Genomic DNA, 17,552 nt, shown 5'->3' with positions numbered 1-17,552 from the left:
TCACTGCCTCACTGACCCCTCCCAGTCCCCTCATGGGGACAGGTGAAGCTTCCAGAGGGGGAGGACTTCTTCCAGGACTCCTGGAGCTGGGGTCGCACCCCAGACTGCCTGCCTTCGAAGAGTGGGTTCTGCATAATGCTGTGTGGTGCCTCTTCCACCAGGGCAGCTTCCTAAAGGTGGGGGGTGGGGGGCCGGGGGGGTGGCTCGTCTTCAGCGGTCGGGGAGCGGACTGTGGGGAGCCCTGGGATCTGGGACCCCTGAGGTGAGGGCTGGCCCTGTCTATTCCTCTGCGTCTGTCATCGTTAATCATCTGCTCTTCTAGGGCCAAATACCATAAATTGAAGTTTGGGACAGACCTGAACCCAGGGGAGAAGAAATCGGAACCGGCAGAGCAAGGTGCCCACCCCCAGACCTGCCCGACTGGCCCACCCTACCAGACCGAGCTCAGCATGGTGGCGCCGTGTAGAGTTGGGCCACCTCTTTCTACTGTGCCCCACAGACCGGGGAGCTGGGCAGGGGTGAACTTCACTCTCAGTGCCCCCTGCACGGGCTGCTCTGCAGGGCCCCTGAGTGGGGAGGGAGCTAGATGGTGATGAAGAAGGCCAGTCCTGCCTGCTCTCCCTCTGACACAGATGGACACTGTCCCTAATATTCTAAGCTCCTTGTTCACCAACAAGTAGGTAGGGCAGGTGTTCCAGGTGGAGGGACACGTGTACGGAAGTGTGGCAACGTGAGAGAGAGTGGTGTGTTAGGGGACGGGGAGTTACTGGGTGTGGCTGGAACAGGTGGTGCAGGGCAGTGGAGGTGAGGGGCTGGGCGACCCATCAAGGCCTTCAGAGTTGGGTTAACAAGGATGTTGTTCTTCACCTCAGACCCCTCCCACCAGGACGGGAGTCCCACGAGGGCAGGGGTCTTTGTAGCTAGGCACCCAGCCAGGTGCCTGGTAAATGCCCAGTAAGTAGTTCATGAGTAAAATGAACAGATGATCTCATTTAATCCTCGTAAGAATCCTAAATGCTAGGTGCTGCTGTTATTAACTGTTCCTCTCAGAAGAGGAAGCTGAGGCTCAGAGAGGTAAACCAGCTTGCCCAAGGTCACACAGCTGGTGAGCCGCAGAGCCCGTCTCAAAGCATAGAGTTGGCTCTGCCTACACTCTCAGAACGGGGCCAGTTTCCCATGTGGCAGAGTAACATAAGCAGGTGGAATCTGAAGGAAGGCTGGGAGGTGGTTTGGGGAATGACCTCAGGAGAGTAGAGGGCGTGGAGGGGTGAGGGTAGGTCTCAGGTGCCCTCAGGAAGGGACTCAGCAGGATGTGTGACAGTGACTGAGGAGGGTTTGAAGGGGAGGAAGGTGGAGGAGGTGATGGGTACCCGGCGCTCCCCGAAGACAGCCTGCCTCCTTTGTCTCCACTCTGCAGTCTCCAATGGCCCCGTGGAGTCGGTCACCCTGGAGAACAGCCCACTGGTGTGGAAGGAGGGGCGGCAGCTTCTCCGACAGTGAGTGCGCAGGACAGGGGTGCTGGGGTGGGGAGCTGGGGTGGAGAGGGACATGTTTGGCTGGAAATAAGCCTGCAGACTCTGCGGCCCTTCCTGTCCCCCATGGGGGTGGGACAGTGGACTGTCGGGACCCCTGCTGGTCACGCTGTGGGTGGAGCCCAGCCTGGGAGGGAGGGCACACTTGCTGCAGGAGGTGGGGGTGGGGTTGGGGGGGACTCTCTACTCTCGGGAAGTGACCCCAGATACCACTCACTTAAAAAAGGTGTTATGTCTTACTATTAAAGAGATTAGTGTGTTTTAGAGAATGCAAGAGTTATAGGGAAATACAAGGAAAATCACTCATAATTCCACCACCCAAGGAATCTCATGCCCCTGTAAACATTTTGGCGACTCTGGTGGGGCTGTGTGTGTGTTTTATAAAAGCAGGTGCGTGTTTCTCTGTGTTTTCTACTGCCTTGTTTTCGCAAAGTGCTGTGGACGTCCCTTTCACATAAATTAGTTAGGTTGCATCATCGTAAGAGCTATGGGGTCGTCTGTCCCATGGATGACCATCACCTTCCATAGCCAGTCACTGCTCACACATCATCGCGTTGAAGATGGTTCCATAGCGTGACAAGCACCAGGAAGGTATTTGTCCCTATCCCCGATTTCCCTAAGCCAGGTGTCCGGAAGCTTGCTAGCTGACGGTGTGTGCCAACCGTAAGGACGAAACAGTTCTACTAGGCAGCACTTGCCGGGGTGCCTGTTTCTGCCGCGTACACGCATTGATGCCTGGTGGAAATTCCCATGCAGCAGTATTCCCCTAACACAGAAAGGCAGGGAGGGCATGTGCTGGCGGGAGATGACACAGCTGGTAAGTGAGGGGGTCTGAGATGTGACCTCGGGCACTCGGCCCTCAGAGCCCAACCTCTTCACCACCATGCTCCCTGCCTCTCCTCGGCCCCAGGCAGGCACGCGGGATGACACAGCAGGTGAGGGCAGGTGTGCTCCTGCCCGTGAGGGGTGGGCTCAGGTCGTGGTAAACGTAAAAGGCTTCTGAAGGACCAGATATCCACAATTAATTTTTTTTTTCCCTATTTGTAACTTTTAGACCTGTCCCAGCTAGCTTCCATTGTTTGAAATTGCGAAAGTAATAAACGCTCATTTGTAGAAGCAAGTAGAGTGAACTGTAAAGGTCGCTCTTACGTCTCTAATCCCTTATTCCAAAGGTCCAAGGTCACTGCTGGTGCATCGAGTATGTATCTTTCCAGGCCTCATGGGGGGCACGTTTCAAATATGTGTTTGCGTGTGGCCTGTACTTGTACACACGTTAACTCTTTTTTTTTTTTTTTTTTTTTTAGTTTTTTAAACAAACATGAATTGTGTGGCTCACATAACTTTGGATTTTCGTTAAGCTGCTTATTGTGCCCATCTTGGCCCTGTGCCTCTCTTATTTTCTGCTTCGTGTCCCCGTCAGTCATTTGCGGCCACAGTCGTCCGCAGTGGGCATGTAGCGTGGCTCCTGTGTCTTGGCTCTTCCGTACGGCATCCCCACTAGCATCTGTGTGACCGCATTGTGCCTGTATGTAAAGGCTTACCCTGGAAATAGACTTGAAAGTGACGCATTGGGGCCTGGGGTGTGCTTATTTAAAACACAGGCGTGTAGTCTTAAGTTGCTTCTCCAAAAAGCCTGTCCCCGTTTGCCTCAGCCCCTATCGGATCTAAAGAAGCCAGGAGACACCCGAGCTGCCCTGGTTCTGTCTCCCTACAGGTACCTGGAAGAGGTGGGCTACACGGACACCATCCTGGACATGCGGTCCAAACGTGTGCGCTCCCTCCTGGGCCGCTCATTGGAGCTCAATGGGGCCGTGGAGCCCAGCGAAGGAGGGCCCAGGGCCACGCCAGGCCCCGGGGGGCTCAGCGGTGGGGAGTCGCTGCTGGTGAAACAGATTGAAGAGCAGATCAAGAGGTGAGTGCTTGGTGCGCCCTGACAGGTCCGGTCCTCTGCGGCCCCTCCTCCTGGTGACGGCCAGTGTCATAAAGTCAGCAGGGCTCCTGGGTGCTGCGGTGGCCACTTCCTTCCTGAAGCGTACTGTGGGCTGGTTTGTTCCAGAGCCCTCGGTCCCTTTGCTGTGGGATCCTTGGATCCTGTTCTGGGTCCCCCTGCGTGTCCTTTCCCTTGGCATCGTGTTCATGCCCATATCATGCCGCAGCTCATGCCCAGCCCAGCCCCCCTCCGGAGGCTCAGGCCTTACGCTGCTCAGCACATGGAGTGTCTCAGCACACACGTCCTGGGTGGCGCGCTGGGGTCCAGTGGGGAGCGAAATGCATGGCTGCCTGCCCAGGGACTTTTCCTGGTTCCTTCTCTTCTCCGTAGTTGTTACTCGTCAACACAAGTCATTTAACGTTTGCTGATGTTTAGTGCTGCAGGGAAAGTTGGAAGGAAAGAAGGACAGGGCCATGGGCAATGGTGGGGGGCATTCTTCACAGAGGTGACAGTGGGCAGAGAACCACAGGAAATGGGAGAGGAGGCCACACAAGTATTAGAAGGAGAATGTTCTAGGCAGAAGGAGTGATGATTGTTAGGGTTCCACTTGGCATGTTCAGGAACCCACAGCGAGTGAGCACATGGGGCTTGTGGTCTGTGGTGAGGCTGAAATCTCGGGAGTCAGATCAAATGGGGCTGGAGCGGCCGCGATAGGCAGTTTGGAGTCTACGAGTTGTGGGAAGCCCGTGGTTTTGAGCAGGGGTGTGACACAGTCCGATGTGCTGGTCGGCTTTGAGAAGGAGGGACCCTGGGGCCAGATCGGGAGCCTCCTGTGCCTGCGAGACATGGTGGATGCGAGCGGCGGAGAGGGTGAGGAGTGGCCAGCCTCTCCGCGGGTCTGCTTTTTAAAGAAATGGATGTGGGGGAGAGGAAGGAAGCGAGGGGGTGGCTCTGGGGTTTGGTCCAAGCAACAGGAGTGCCGTTGATTACAGTGGGGAGGGTGAGGAGTGGAAAGAATGGCAAGGGAGCCGTCCGGGGCAGGTGGAGTTTGCAGTGCTGGGTTGCCCTGGGTCGCCCCCAGGATGAGTGATGAGCAGCCAGCCTGGAGCTCGGCCGGGGGGCACTGCAGTCCGAACTCCCCTCCAGTTCACCAGCGTGCAGGTGGGATCTGAAAGCTGGAGGCAAAGCACAGGAGGCTGAGCAGACACAGCCAGGGTTGGGGAGCAGGGGGGACCCGAGCTGACGTTCTCTGCCAGGAGGCTGTGTGCACGGTGGCCAGGGAGGGAATGCCGGAGGGATCCGTCCTCCGAGCAGTGACCGTGAGCAGTTGGCAAGAACCCTCTCTCTAGAGGACCGGCCTAGCGGCTAGAAAGGAAGATGTTTCATTTATCTGAACTTCAAATTCCACCTGCGTTTCTACCCTGGACTCAGGTTTGGCAGATAGGTCCTTTGCTAATTTGTCATATGGTTGGAGGCATTGGACAGTCAGCCAGGAGTGAAAACGGGAGGCCATCTGTCAGTCAGGAGGGGACAGGCTCATTGACGGTGAGGCTGGCAGTAGGGGCGCAAGCATTTGCAAAGTGACCGGTTCCTCTTTCCCGCCGGGCGTGTCTGCCACTTGCCTGACCTGCACCGGGGTTTGCCCGGGCCGTGGGAAAGCGGGCTGTCGAGTCAGTGGTGCTTTCTCGGCTGCTCTCCTGACTCAGCACTGGCTCAGCACATGCCCGCGGATGCATGGTCCGGTGGGGGCTTGTGCTCCAGGCCTCAGAACCCAGGGAGGAGGGGCCCGGTGTGGGGTCCGAGCGAGGATGTTACGGTCGGGGTGAGTGTGTTCAGGAGGAGGCTGGGACCGGTGCCCCCTGTGTGATTGGGGTCCAGGCTCCTGTGGGGTCACGGTGGGCTCAGCTCTCTTGAGAGTGGAGTCCAGGTTCTGGCCATGGCCCCTCGGCACCCTCCCATCTGAACTTTGTCACCTAGTGGGACTAATGCCCCTCTCTGCCCCCATGTTGTGGGCAGGAATGCAGCCAGCAAAGATGGCAAAGAGCGCCTGAGTGGCTCGGTGCTGGAGCAGATCCCCTTCCTGCAGAACTGCGAGGATGAGGACAGCGACGAGGATGATGAGCTGGACGGCACGCAGCCCAGGAAGCCGCGCGTGAAGGTGCACCCCCTCTCCTCCGCCCTCCGGGGGCACAGAGTTGATCCTGTGGGTGCTCTCGGGGCTCCCTTCACGTTTGCGGTCTGTGTGTGGCCTGACCCTGTACCTTCCCAGGGTCCCCGGCCCCTCTTGGCCAAGCCCCTGCCTCAATGCTGTGTCAGGGCCCGCCTCTCCCCCCCCACTCCCGTCTTCTCCCGTCCTCCCTTCAGCTCACACATTCCCCAGAGGCCTGGACCCTCCAGCCTGGGCTGGCCATGCGCTGCCCTCTCGCAGCGCACTCCCTCGGCCTAGCCTCATCACTGTCGCACTGAGATATTGTTGGTGTGGCTGTGGCTCTCTGTCTTCTCCCTCAGTAGACCGTGAGCTCTGCCAGGCAGCAACTGGGGCATTTCCTTGCTCTTCTCTCCCCAGCACCCAGAATGCATGTGGCGGGGCCCTGGGTTCAGTCTGGGGCCAGGTTGGGGGGTCCCATGGGGACTTTGTAGGCGCGAGTGTCCAGTCTGCTCTTGTGTCAGGACCTCAGCCCAGGGCCACCCTGCAGGGTAGAGTCCAGATCTCAGCGTGGCTTCACGGTAATGGCTTCCACCGCGCTTCACCCCTGCTTCTCAGCTTCCTGAGCCACCGTGTTCCTGCTGTTCGGTGCCACTACCCTGAGGCATGGCCTAGGCTGCTCTGGCTGATAAGCGTCAGTTTGGGCCTTTGTGGGTCTAGCCCTGAGCCAGCAGCAGCAACGTGGAGACAGAGGTCCAGTCCCTGGCTTGGGGGATCTTGTGGCCAGCGGCATGCCCATGCAGGGAGCCTGTGTTGGCCTTCCCATCAGAACCCCTGCCTGCCTCCTTCAGCCTCACCGTAGCACACCCCTCCTCCAGGCAGCCTTCTCTGACCTGTCACCTGCCCTTCCTCCCCTTCCCTCGGCAGGTTTGAAGCCACCTGGACCCAGACGACTCTGGGTCCACCCTTCCTGGTGCTCCATGGCTGTGTGGGACCAGCCCTGTCTCCAGTGTCCCCAGTATGGCTAAGCGCAGGGTCCTGCCTGGCGTGGGTGCTCAGGGAACACACAAAGCCAGCATGCTAGAGCTGGGTTATGGGAAAGTCGGGATGGCGCTGAGTCTGAGCCTCTACCCCTGTTCTGCTCCTTCCCGCCCCTGTTGGGATTTTCACTTCTTTCTCAGCCCTTACCTCATCCTCCTCTGGGAAGCCTGCCCGCTCCTCTCTGCTCCTCCCAGTGGAGATGATCGCTGGCTTTCCGTGCTCCCTTAGGCCTTTGTCTGTCACCGTTCTTGTCCCGCAGGCCCAGTGGGGTGGCTTATTGTGCAGGGGTCCCGAGCCGCCCCAGGCTCCCTCTCACCCGCAGACCTGCAGTGACCAGGCTGATTGCAAAGGCCTGCGAGAGTGGCCATTGGCCTGGCTGTGTCCCTTTGGGCACGTGATTCTGTCTTAGCTGCAGTTTCGGAATCCCTGCCTCTGGGTCATTGAGGATTTAATTAACATGAACTCGTGCCCAGAAAGCCCTTGGCTACACTGGGGCTGGCCGCACCGAGTGCTCAGTGATGGCGGTGTGAGCTGAGTCCGGCACAGCGGGCAGAACAGGGTTACTCGGGAACCCTCTCTCGTGGACTCGGGAGGATACCTGTTACGCCGCCATGCTCCTCTTGAGCCGGACGCCCCCACTGCCTCTCCGGGCATGCTAGCTGAACCTGGACCCCAGGTCTTCCACGGGGAAGGAAGGACAGGTCACCGTGTCCTGTCCCTCCTGTCCTCCCACACAGGCCAGAGGCTGGCCTCTGGATGCCTGAGTGGTTTTGACTCTAGTCGCGACTTGGACTGCTGAGCCTGTGGGAGGGTGAGCCGCACCTCGAGGAGCTTGTGGTCTGAGTGTGGCTGGTCCTGGGGGTGCCCGGGCCTTGGTCCAGTCAGGGAACGCTGAGGAGGGACAGGCTTCCCTGGAAGAGGCGGCGTTTGAGGCAGGGGTGGTCAGAGCCCCAGTGCAGGGACGGGGTGTGTTCGTAAGCCAACACTTGAAGCAGAAGTCCACAATCAAAACTGTTAGTGAGAATTCTGGGGTTCCCTTAAGCCATTTTCTGCAGCCTCTGAGGTTCCAAGCACACAGCTCCTGGGTGGCACTTTGTGTACGATGTGGCAACATCAGGCGGAACATGTCACTGTGGAAGGCTCTGCGTGAAAGGCATCCATGCGGGGAAGTGTGGGTGCCACGCCTCCCCAAAACCCCAAGTCTGAGCGGGGGTCCCAGTGCACGCATCGAGGCACACGGGAGATGGGTTCCTCGTGCTGCTTTAAGCCTGGTGGGTAGGGCCTCCAGCGCTTACCGGCCCCAGCAGCCTGCTTCTCAGGATGGGGCAGCCGTGCTGTCTTCTCCCGTTCCAGAAGTAGCACGCTTGTCACGTGAGAAAACAAAGCTTGAGCCGAGGGTGTTCTGAGGAGAACCTTGGTAGAGGTTCGGAGAACCCTTGGTAGGCTCGCAGTCCAGAGCTGCCTTAGCGTGTGTGGGTCCCGGCCGGCTCGGACTGGAGACCTGAGGCCAGGGACCTCACTGCTTGGCCTGTCTGCTCCAGACACGTGCAGTAAGGGTCGCTGTCCGCAGTGTGCTCCAGTCACGGGCGACACCTGCCCCGCGCGCCAGATAACACAGGCTGGCGCCGCCGTTCGTCCCGGTGTCTAGACATTGCCACTTGAATTGTGCGCCTCCATGCACATACTTAGATACACCTTGCTCCTCTGCCCCCAAACAGGCTGTATCGACTCGTTTTCCCTGAGAAGTACCGGTGCTGAGGGTTCAGGGTGGCGGCAGGGAGGGAGGCGGGAAGAGCAGGCAGAAGCCAGGAGGAGGGTCCTGGGAGGGGGTCACACGTGGAGGCAGAGGTGGCTATGAGGGGAAGAGGTGTGCAAAGCCCTGCTGGGGGGCTGGGGGGCTGGCAGTGCCCTGGGGCTGGTAAGGAGCCGCCTCTGAAGGCTCCCAGCAGGGGGAGCACAGCGGCCCAAGTGTACTGAGGGGGGCCCTGCTGAGAGAAGGGAAGCGGGGCCGCCCCTGGGTGCAGGACGCTTCTGAGCAGGGCGAAGCCAAGGCCGGGAGCCCTGGCTTCTCTGCCCTGGAGACCCGGTGGGCTCAGGCTCCCGGCCAGAGCCCCCTGACCTGTCTGGCTTTTTCCATGCACAGCTGCCCTCCAAGGCCCTGGTGCCCGAGATGGAGGACGAGGATGAGGAGGATGACTCTGAAGATGCCATCAATGAGTTCGATTTCTTGGGCTCAGGAGAGGAGGGAGAGGGCTCCCCGGACCCTCGACGGTGCGCTGGAGAGGGGACCCACCACGAGCTGGGTAAGCAGCGGGTTTCCTGGCCAGTCTTCCTCACCGGGTGAGGTAGGGGCGCACGCAGCCCCCGGCAGCTGCTTCCTGCCCCAGAGTCTCCACCGGACGGATACGCTTCCTGAGAGGAGGGTGGCCCAGGAGAGCAGGAGGCCCAGACCGTGGTGGCCAGGCCCTCACCCCTTCCCTGGAAAATCCCTGCAGGGGTGCAGCAGCCCAGCTCTTCCTGGAGTGGGGCCTCCAGCCCCCCCCCTCACCCCCCCCCCCCGCCCCGAGAGCGGCTGGCCCTTGGTGGCCCGCAGGGAGGAAGAGGATGAGGGCCCGGTGGGGAGAGGCAGACAGGGCAGGGCCGCACCTTCCTCCCGCCCCATGACTCTGAGCTGCAAGGCCCTCAGTGGTCACGTAGGATGGCTAGGGACTTGAGGCTCCTGCCAGGCTGGGACTGATAACGGCCCCAGCTCAGTCTGTCGTCTCCGCCCATCCCCCACTCCCACCTTGAGCCCTCTGTGGGGCTAGCCCTTCCTGGCCGCCCCACATTTGCAGGAGGGGAGGCTGGTGGCTGGCTGAGCTGGTGGGCAACTCCAGCCCTGTGCTTTTGTTCCCCCAGAAAGCCGGCGGGTCAAACTTCAGGGCATTTTGGCCGACCTTCGGGATGTGGATGGGCTGCCTCCTAAAGTGACTGGTCCCCCTCCTGGCACACCCCAGCCCCGGCCACACGAAGGTAAGAGGCCCCTCCCCACAGTCCAGTCCCCTGGGGCCCACAGCAGAGGGGGGCTGCAGAGCTAAGCCCAGAGCTTCTGTGGCCTCAGGGTCAGAGCCTGGCCTCTAGTCTGCAGCCTCCCTGTCGCAAAAGTTCGTCTGTCTGTCTGTCTCCCTCTTCTCGTCTGTCCTGCCCTGTCTGTCCGTCTGTCTCTCCCTGTCTCTTTCTTTCCAGCTGTGATTCTTGATCTTGTGCTCTCCCTGTCTCTCTTTCTGTCTCCTTGCTTATCTCCCTCTCTGCCTCTCTCTGTCTTTCTCTCTCTCTCCCTGCCCCTCTCTGCCCCCTCCCTCCCCTACCCCTACCAGGTTCCTTTGGCTTCTCCTCAGACGTTTTCATCATGGACACTATCGGGGGCGGGGAGGTGAGCCTGGGGGACTTGGCAGATCTCACCGTTACCAACGACAACGACCTCAGCTGTGATGTAAGTTCTTGGGGTGCCCCCCCCGCCACGGGTCCTCACTGGGCGTCCCACACCGTGCCTGCTCTCGCTGAGCTCTGACTGGGTGCCCTGCCTGCGCTTGGCCCCCTTATGGGAGGATGCTGTGAGGTCACTGGGCAGCTCGCCCTGGTTTACCAGGAGCTGCGGACATGGCCGGGGGCGCAGGGCTTGAGGGGGTTCCTGAGGTGCGGGACCTGATGCCCGGCTCCCGTAGGCGCTGCACCCTTCCACCGCGGCTTACGTGCGTCTTGCGTCCAGGCCCCCCACGGGCTCAGTGCAGGGTGAGGGGGCAGCATCTGAGGAAGGGGGCTGTGGGGTGACACAGCACAGGGAGGATGGTCTGGGAGGTGGGCACTGAGCTGACTTGTGCCACCAGAAACCGCAAGAGCAGGAGCGAGCGGGGCCGGTGGGCAGAAGGGTCAGGGTGGGAGGAGGTGTCAGGGCCAAGTGTTCGGAGCCCAGCACCCTCTGGCCATCCGGGAGTCTCTGAGTCAGGTGCGCATGTGCGGTTCCCCAAGGCAGAACAGCCGCCACAGCCCTTAGCCGGATCTCTAGTGCTTGGTGACCCCAGCAAGGTTGGGGAACGGCTGTGGGATGCTGGGAAGGCGGACTTCCAGGGTGTGTGTTTGAGCAGGGGTGTGCCCGTGAGGGCATACCCGCACAGCAGCGGAGACTTGGTGACGGCGGAGGTGGAGTCCACGTGAAGGGGTTGGCCAGGTGTGAACCCCATGTTGGGGCAGGACACCGAGTCTTTCCTGACAGTGTGCTCGTCATCTTTGCCAGCTGGTTGCCCCTGGGTTCCCCCCAGAGAGTGCCACCACTGTCCATCAGGGCCTGGGCAGTGTCTCTGGCACACGCACACCCCCCTCCCCCACAGGTCACTGATTCTGCCCCCAGTCTCCTCCCACTGTGTGGACCTGTCCCCATTTCTACTCCCCAGCATGTGCTCTTTCCCTGAGAGGCTTTTCTCGACCCCTTAGCCTCCCTGCAGCCACCCACATCTTCCCCGGTCCGTGTGTTGTCCCTGCTCTAAACCCTCCTAGGCCCCCCGTTTCCCTCGGGGTGAGATGCAGGTTCCCGAACGCAGCCCCGGCCTCAGCTCCTGCCACTGTCTCCCTTGCTCTCTGTAACCCGGGCCTCCTCTCAGGCTCCAGGCCCGCTCTGGCAGCTGTGGGGACTTGGCACACGCAGTGTCCTTCTCAGTCCCCTCGCCTGATCTGGTTAAGGCCTGCTCCTTTGGTGTCTTCTTAGGAAAGCCTCACTGACGGCCGCAGAACCAGCCAGGCTGCTTGGGCACCTCTTCCCAGTCCATTTTTAATTGCTAGCGCTGCTCAGAGTTCTCAGTCCTGGGCACTGTGGGGCGATCTGACAGTCTTCCCCAAGCCTCCTCTGAATCGACTCTCTGCCCCGAAGGCAGCTCGTGCCCGCACACTGTAGGACTCAGCGAGCGAGGGGGGCTGCAGGCGGGGAATCCGGGGCTGGAGGCTAGTTGGGGGAGCTCCACGGGGGTCTGGGTGATTTGACATCCTGGATGCCAGTCAGTGTCCGTGGGAATGCAGGGACACTGAGGCAGCTTCCCCCCACCCCAGCTCTCTGACAGCAAAGATGCCTTTAAGAAAACGTGGAACCCCAAATTCACTCTCCGCTCACACTACGACGGCGTGCGCTCCCTGGCTTTCCACCACAGCCAGTCCGCCTTGCTCACCGCCTCCGAGGACGGCACGCTCAAGCTGTGGAACCTGCAGAAGGCTGTCACGGCCAAGAAGTGAGGGCGCAACCATGGGCTGGGAGGGGGATCTGGGTTCAGCGTGAAGAGGGGCTCTTGGTGATGTTGGACTTCCTCCCCCAGGAACGCTGCACTCGATGTGGAACCTATCCACGCCTTCCGGGCTCACAGGTAAGGCAGTGCCCCTGAAGGGAGTCTGGGCCCTGGCCCGCCCACTGCTACCTTAGGGGGGCTCTCTGCACACGCACCCCATTGCTCCTGGTGCTCTGCAGACCGAGGTGCCCCGTAGCTGGTTCTCAGCCTGGCCTTTGGAGTTGGAAATGGGCATGAGGAGGTGGGGGAGGGCAGGCCTGGGGGGGAGCACAACCAGAGCCCCAGATGCTGAATTCCTTTTGGCCATCCTTGAAAAATCTGGCATAGGGCTTGAAGGTCCTGTGCAGGGGGCCTGGGGAGGGGTGAGATTGAGTGTTTCATCGCCCCTCCACCACCCGTGCATCCTGCAGGGGCCCCGTGTTGGCAGTAGCCATGGGCAGCAACAGTGAGTGCTGCTACAGTGGGGGGGCGGATGCCCGCATCCACAGCTGGAAGATTCCAGACCTCAACATGGACCCCTACGATGGCTACGGTGAGGACAGCTCCCTCCACCCACCTGCTCATTATGTCCATGGGAGCCCCTGCATTCCTTCAGCATCCCCCGGGCCTGACCCGGGGGAGCATGGAGCAGAGTGGTCAGCTTGTGATGGGGGTCAGACAGGCTGAGGCAGGAAGGGGTTGTCCTGGGGCACTGCCTCGCAGGGGGTCTGAGGGGTGAGCTACCCAGCCCATGCGCGGCGGGCTCTGGAGGTGCCTTCTGGGGGCTGAGCACAGGGAGGTGGCAGTGAGAAGTCGAGCAGGGAGAGGGGAAGTTAGTTGGGCGGGGCTGTAGGGAGTCTGCTCGATCCTTGGTACACCTTTAACAGCTAAGTGCAGAAGCGACCACGCTCGCTTCTGTTCGGTGTCTGTCCCATCCCTGGTGACATTTCTTTCGATAACTCTTTTGATGACATGCATGGCTGTGTGGCATTTTGTCAGGTGGAGTTTAAAGGTCTGTATCTTCCCTTGAGAGTCACGCTGTTTTCCCCAAGAACGGTCCCCACCCTGTGAAAGGTCCGGGATCAGTCCCAGGGAGTATGCGCTCTGGGCCAGGCAAGCTGCCCCACACTGGGGGTCGGCAGGGCCTGAGCAGAGCGGCCTGTGTGGACTTGAGTGACCAGGGAGTCGGGGCTTGTGCCTGAGGTAGGGGGGAAGTCGGGGGGGTGGGGAGGGCTGCAAGGAGCATGGCAGGGCCAACTCAGGGCCCAGACTGCAAAGGGTCTGGGGACTACAGAGCCACCATTGTCCCTTCTCCCCTTAACTAAGAATCACATACCAAGCACCTGTTTTGTGGGTCCTGTGGGGTTGGCAACAAACAAGGGGCATCCCTGCCCTCTGAGCTTCCATTCTGGGTTGCCTTTGGAGCCCTGAGATTTTCCCAGAAGCGCCAGTGGTCAGAGTGTGAGCAGCTAGCTGGGCGGGTTCCTGTGGTGACAGCTCTGAGGCCATGAGGAAGCTGGGGATGAAGCTGGGTAAATGGGGGGGCCCCAGCCCAGCCGCCTGGTTCTCAGTAGAGTTGTGCTCTAGAGCTGGTTAGGTTGGGGCTGGCGGCCCTGACACGGCCTGTATCCTCCCTTCGGTGCGACTAGACCCGAGCGTGCTGAGCCATGTTCTGGAGGGCCATGGGGACGCTGTATGGGGCCTAGCCTTCAGTCCCGCCTCCCAGCGCCTGGCCTCCTGTTCTGCCGACGGCACCATCCGTATCTGGGATCCCAGCAGCAGCCCAGCCTGCCTCTGTACCTTCCTCACAGCCAGCGGTGAGTGGGGGGAACAGGCCTGGAGGGATGCCAACACCTCACGGAGGAGCTTTGTAGAGTTGGAGGCCCCAACAGGAGCATGAGGGCGCAGGCTTCCCAAGTCCTGTCCTGCAGCCCCGGGGCAGGACCAGGTCTGTTAAGCAGCCTTCCCTTTCCTCTGTCCTCAGATCATGGGATCCCCACCTCAGTGGCCTTCACCAGCACCGAACCTGCCCACATTGTGGCATCCTTCCGCTCTGGCGACACCGTCTTGTATGACTTGGAGGCTGGCAGTGCCCTCCTCTCGCTGGAATCCCGGGGGAGCAGCGGTAAGAGGGGCCCCAGGGCCTGGGGCTGGTATCTGAGTGCCTCCAAGGCCTCAGTCCTTCCTGTGGCTTTGGTGACCCGACATCCAATGAGCAGAGGACAGTTTCTATACCCGCCTCGGGGGATCTGGGTGGGAAGGAGAAAAGCCCCCGCCGCCACTGCTGTGGCCAGCATGGGGCTCCCGGGAAGGCCAAGGGAAGAGAGATCATCAGGGATTCACCCATCAGGCATCTTGGAGGAGTGGATGGCCTGTGTGGGTGGCTGTTCCCTGTCCTGTGCCACCGCTGGCAGGGCGTGGTGCCTGTCTTACAGATGAAGCACTGTGCTCCCAAGCAGGAGAGCACTGGGTGGGGACAGGACTGTGGGACCGTGGTTCTCCTCTTGTCTTTGTCCTGGTCTCCCTGATTTCCCCCATGTTCTTCCCTCCTCCTTGCCTTCTAGGCCCAACCCAGATCAACCAGGTGGTGAGTCACCCGAACCAGCCCCTCACCATCACCGCCCACGATGACAGAGGCATCCGCTTCCTGGACAGCCGGACAGGTGAGGCCCCGCCTTCCCGGACCCCGCTCCCTCATGCTCCTGGGGGGACTGCCCACGTGGCAGGCTCTCGGCATCCAAGCTGGGCCTCTGCCTTCCCAGGCAAGGCCGCAAGCAAAAGTAACCTGCCACTCTCTCTCCCCAGGGAAATCTGTGCACTCCATGGTTGCCCACCTGGACGCGGTCACCTGCCTCGCCGTGGACCCCAACGGCGTGTTCCTGATGTCGGGAAGTAAGTCAGAACTCTTGGGGCTTCTAAGGAGCGAGGGTGTGTGGGAGTGGAAGAGGAGGAGACTTGGGCACTGGTCACGGGGTGTGCTCCAGGGCTCCCTGAGGTGGGGGAGCAGGGGCAGGGGCCCTCTCGGCAAGGCATCCTGCGCGCAGAGCCTCCTAGAGGCATTTGCCTGCATCTGGGTTCATGCAGTTAACTCTCTCGGGTGGGGGTGTCGTGCCTACTGTGTAGAAGTGGAAACAGGCTCACAGAAGGGACAGACTTTGGTCACAGCGTAGTGGCTTGGGTACAGGAGTGAAGTTGGGGTCTGAGTCTCAGTCCTCATGGGGTCCTTAGCGTTCGGCAGCACATGCTCTGTGTGGATGCGGGCACAGAAGCCCAGCTCCTGTGCAGCCGGGCTCCAGAAGGATGGGGTGGCACGTGGGCAGATGGAGAAGGGGCCGTAGCTGCCCAGGGAGCTAAAGGTTGTGCACGGCTCATCAGGGAAGCCATGCGGAAGGGGCCTCCTGCCACTTGCCTCTGGTTCCCGCCGGCAGAGCCTGTGGGAGGTGACAAGTGAGCACACCGGTTGGGGACCCATTGCATCCTGTTCTCCATCCACCCTATGATAGTCGCAGCTGATGGTAGAGGGGGTGGTCAGTGAGATCGAGTCCAGGAAGGAGAAGCTTTTGGACAAGACCCAGGGCCCCGCTGTGAGGGACAAATAGAGCCGGCCTCCGCCACAGCTGGCCCGATCTTTCTAACGCCTGAGTCAGTCCATGTCCGTAGATAGCTCGTGCATCAAGGCCCAGTCCTGTCTGCTCCCTACTCTCTGACCACCACCCCACCACCCCCCCGCTGGCCCAGTGCTCCTGCTTGGGCTGCTCCAGCCGTATCCACCTCTCACCAGTCCTCAGAACCTTCCCTTGGCCCACGCTGCCGCCTCCCAGGCTCTTCCTCCCAATACCCCCATGGCCATTCTGTCCACACTGACCAGGGCCCACAGCGCTGCTGACCCCCTACAGGATTCGTTCTGCTGTCTTGTTTCCTTCCTGTCACACCGGCATGTCAGCAGCCCTGGGGCGGGGAGCTTGGCCTGGTTGGCCTAGTATGTTCACTGTGCCCCCTCGGGCTCAGTACACAGGTGCTCAGTGAATAGTCGGCAGCCAGATGGGTGCATGGCGGGCTGGGCAGCCAAAGATGGCTGGAGAAGAGGCTGGCGCCCTTGCCCAGCGCCGAGGCTGGCCCGTCCAGAGGCCGAGGGTCAGAGGAGCCCGAGTGCGTGCTGGGGGACAGCCCTTTCTGCTCCTGCACCTGTGCAGGCCACGACTGTTCCCTGCGCCTGTGGAGCCTGGACAACAAAACGTGCGTGCAGGAGATCACGGCCCACCGCAAGAAGCATGAGGAGGCCATCCATGCTGTCGCCTGCCACCCCAGCAAGGCCCTCATCGCCAGCGCCGGCGCCGACGCCCTGGCCAAGGTCTTCGTGTGATGCCCGCCTGGCTCTGCCCTGGCCGCTGTGCTGGCTGGGGAGGGGGCCGGGCAGGTGGCGCTGAGGTGAGGGGCCGGACAGGAGGGAGGCTCAGCCTGGGAGGGTAGAAACCCCCCGCCTCCTCACCCCAAGCGGGACCTCACACGTGCCCCTTCGCTTGGCCTTTCTAGAGGGGGCCGTGTCCCAGGGTGGTGGCTGAGGCACCTTGTGCGAATCATTGAAGTAGCAGCCCCTGGGCATCGCGGGGGATAGCCAAGGCGGCCTGAGCTTTGGTACCTGGGGCATCCCGCTCCAGCCTGCCTGCCTTCTCTCTACCTCAGGTGACTCCCAGCCTCCCTGGAGGCCCGGCCTCTTCCCACCTACCTGGGAACCTGGTGGTGCTAACGGCCCTTTGCCCAGGAGGCCGTCCCCCACGGCCTGTCCTTCCCCAAGCATCCAGCCTGCGGAGCAGCCTCCTTTAGGAATCCCCCTCCAGGATGGCCTCAGGGAGTTTCCTCTCTGTGCCCTGATGCCCAGTCCTGGTGTCAGAGCTGCTGTCTCGGGTGCAGCACAGCCAGGGCCGAGTGTCCTGGGGGATCAGCTTTTCCAAGACGCCAGAAGGTGCCAGGTTCTCTCTTTGAACCTCCGACCCCCCTTCTCCATCTTCCCAGACCTGAGTGGGAGCTGTGCTTGAAGGAGCCCCAGGCGCCCCTACTCTGGGTCCCGGGGGAAGCCATGGAGCTGGCTGCACCCTGGGCTGTCCTTGGGGGGGAGTGCCTGGCCTGGCCCACCCCAGAAGCCCAGTCTCCCACCCTCCCCTCCAGTACCCTCAACACAGCTTTCCAGACACTACCCAGCGCCTCCAGGGCCAGTAACTGCCTGGGGAATAGGTGATGCCCTCGGGGGAGGCACCTACCCCTACCTCCCGCACCGCTCCCAGCACTCTTCCAGGGGCAGCCCCCCAGCCCTCATGGGGTCACCCATGGGGACAGATGGCCTTCTCTTGCCCCTCCTTGGGGCATGGAGGCTGGAGGGGGCCCTCTGGGTCCCCCACAACTCCCTGTATATCTGTATAAATAAATGGGATGTTAATGGAGCCCTGCCCCCCACCCCCACGTCGTTATCACTGTGTGATAGTCTGTGTCTCCTCTCCTGGCCCTCCACTCTCTTCCTCTATTTATTTCACTCTCTCTTTTGGGTTCCACCCGGCCCTCGGGCCCCCTTCCAGGTTCCTGTTTATAAGCCCGCATCCCCCACCCCCGGACTTGGATGT

At 61.0% G+C, this 17,552-nt stretch overlaps 1 protein-coding gene across 3 annotated transcripts in view; it reads left to right on the top strand.

Moving 5' to 3' along the window:
- STRN4 (striatin 4) overlaps positions 1 to 17,552 on the top strand; it is a 25,849-nt gene extending 8,297 nt beyond the window's left edge. For 2 of the 3 annotated variants that reach the window (XM_045989174.1, XM_045989176.1), the window contains 16 exons: positions 323 to 396; positions 1,418 to 1,496; positions 3,247 to 3,444; positions 5,479 to 5,620; positions 8,793 to 8,952; positions 9,548 to 9,661; positions 10,006 to 10,121; positions 11,729 to 11,904; positions 11,989 to 12,036; positions 12,369 to 12,490; positions 13,587 to 13,754; positions 13,922 to 14,062; positions 14,502 to 14,600; positions 14,743 to 14,829; positions 16,131 to 16,365; positions 16,621 to 17,552. In XM_045989174.1, coding sequence (XP_045845130.1) covers positions 323 to 396; positions 1,418 to 1,496; positions 3,247 to 3,444; positions 5,479 to 5,620; positions 8,793 to 8,952; positions 9,548 to 9,661; positions 10,006 to 10,121; positions 11,729 to 11,904; positions 11,989 to 12,036; positions 12,369 to 12,490; positions 13,587 to 13,754; positions 13,922 to 14,062; positions 14,502 to 14,600; positions 14,743 to 14,829; positions 16,131 to 16,300 — 1,894 coding nt within the window. In that variant the 3' untranslated portion in view covers positions 16,301 to 16,365; positions 16,621 to 17,552. The remainder of the gene's footprint in view (positions 1 to 322; positions 397 to 1,417; positions 1,497 to 3,246; positions 3,445 to 5,478; positions 5,621 to 8,792; positions 8,953 to 9,547; positions 9,662 to 10,005; positions 10,122 to 11,728; positions 11,905 to 11,988; positions 12,037 to 12,368; positions 12,491 to 13,586; positions 13,755 to 13,921; positions 14,063 to 14,501; positions 14,601 to 14,742; positions 14,830 to 16,130; positions 16,366 to 16,620) is intronic. The other variant, XM_045989175.1, reaches the window with a different exon arrangement.

The sequence above is a fragment of the Meles meles genome, chromosome 19 (assembly GCF_922984935.1).
Source record: "Meles meles chromosome 19, mMelMel3.1 paternal haplotype, whole genome shotgun sequence".
In the NCBI taxonomy this organism is placed as follows: domain Eukaryota; kingdom Metazoa; phylum Chordata; class Mammalia; order Carnivora; family Mustelidae; genus Meles; species Meles meles.
Note: the sequence above shows the minus strand (reverse complement) of the source record. Positions and strands in the feature narration are given on the sequence as shown.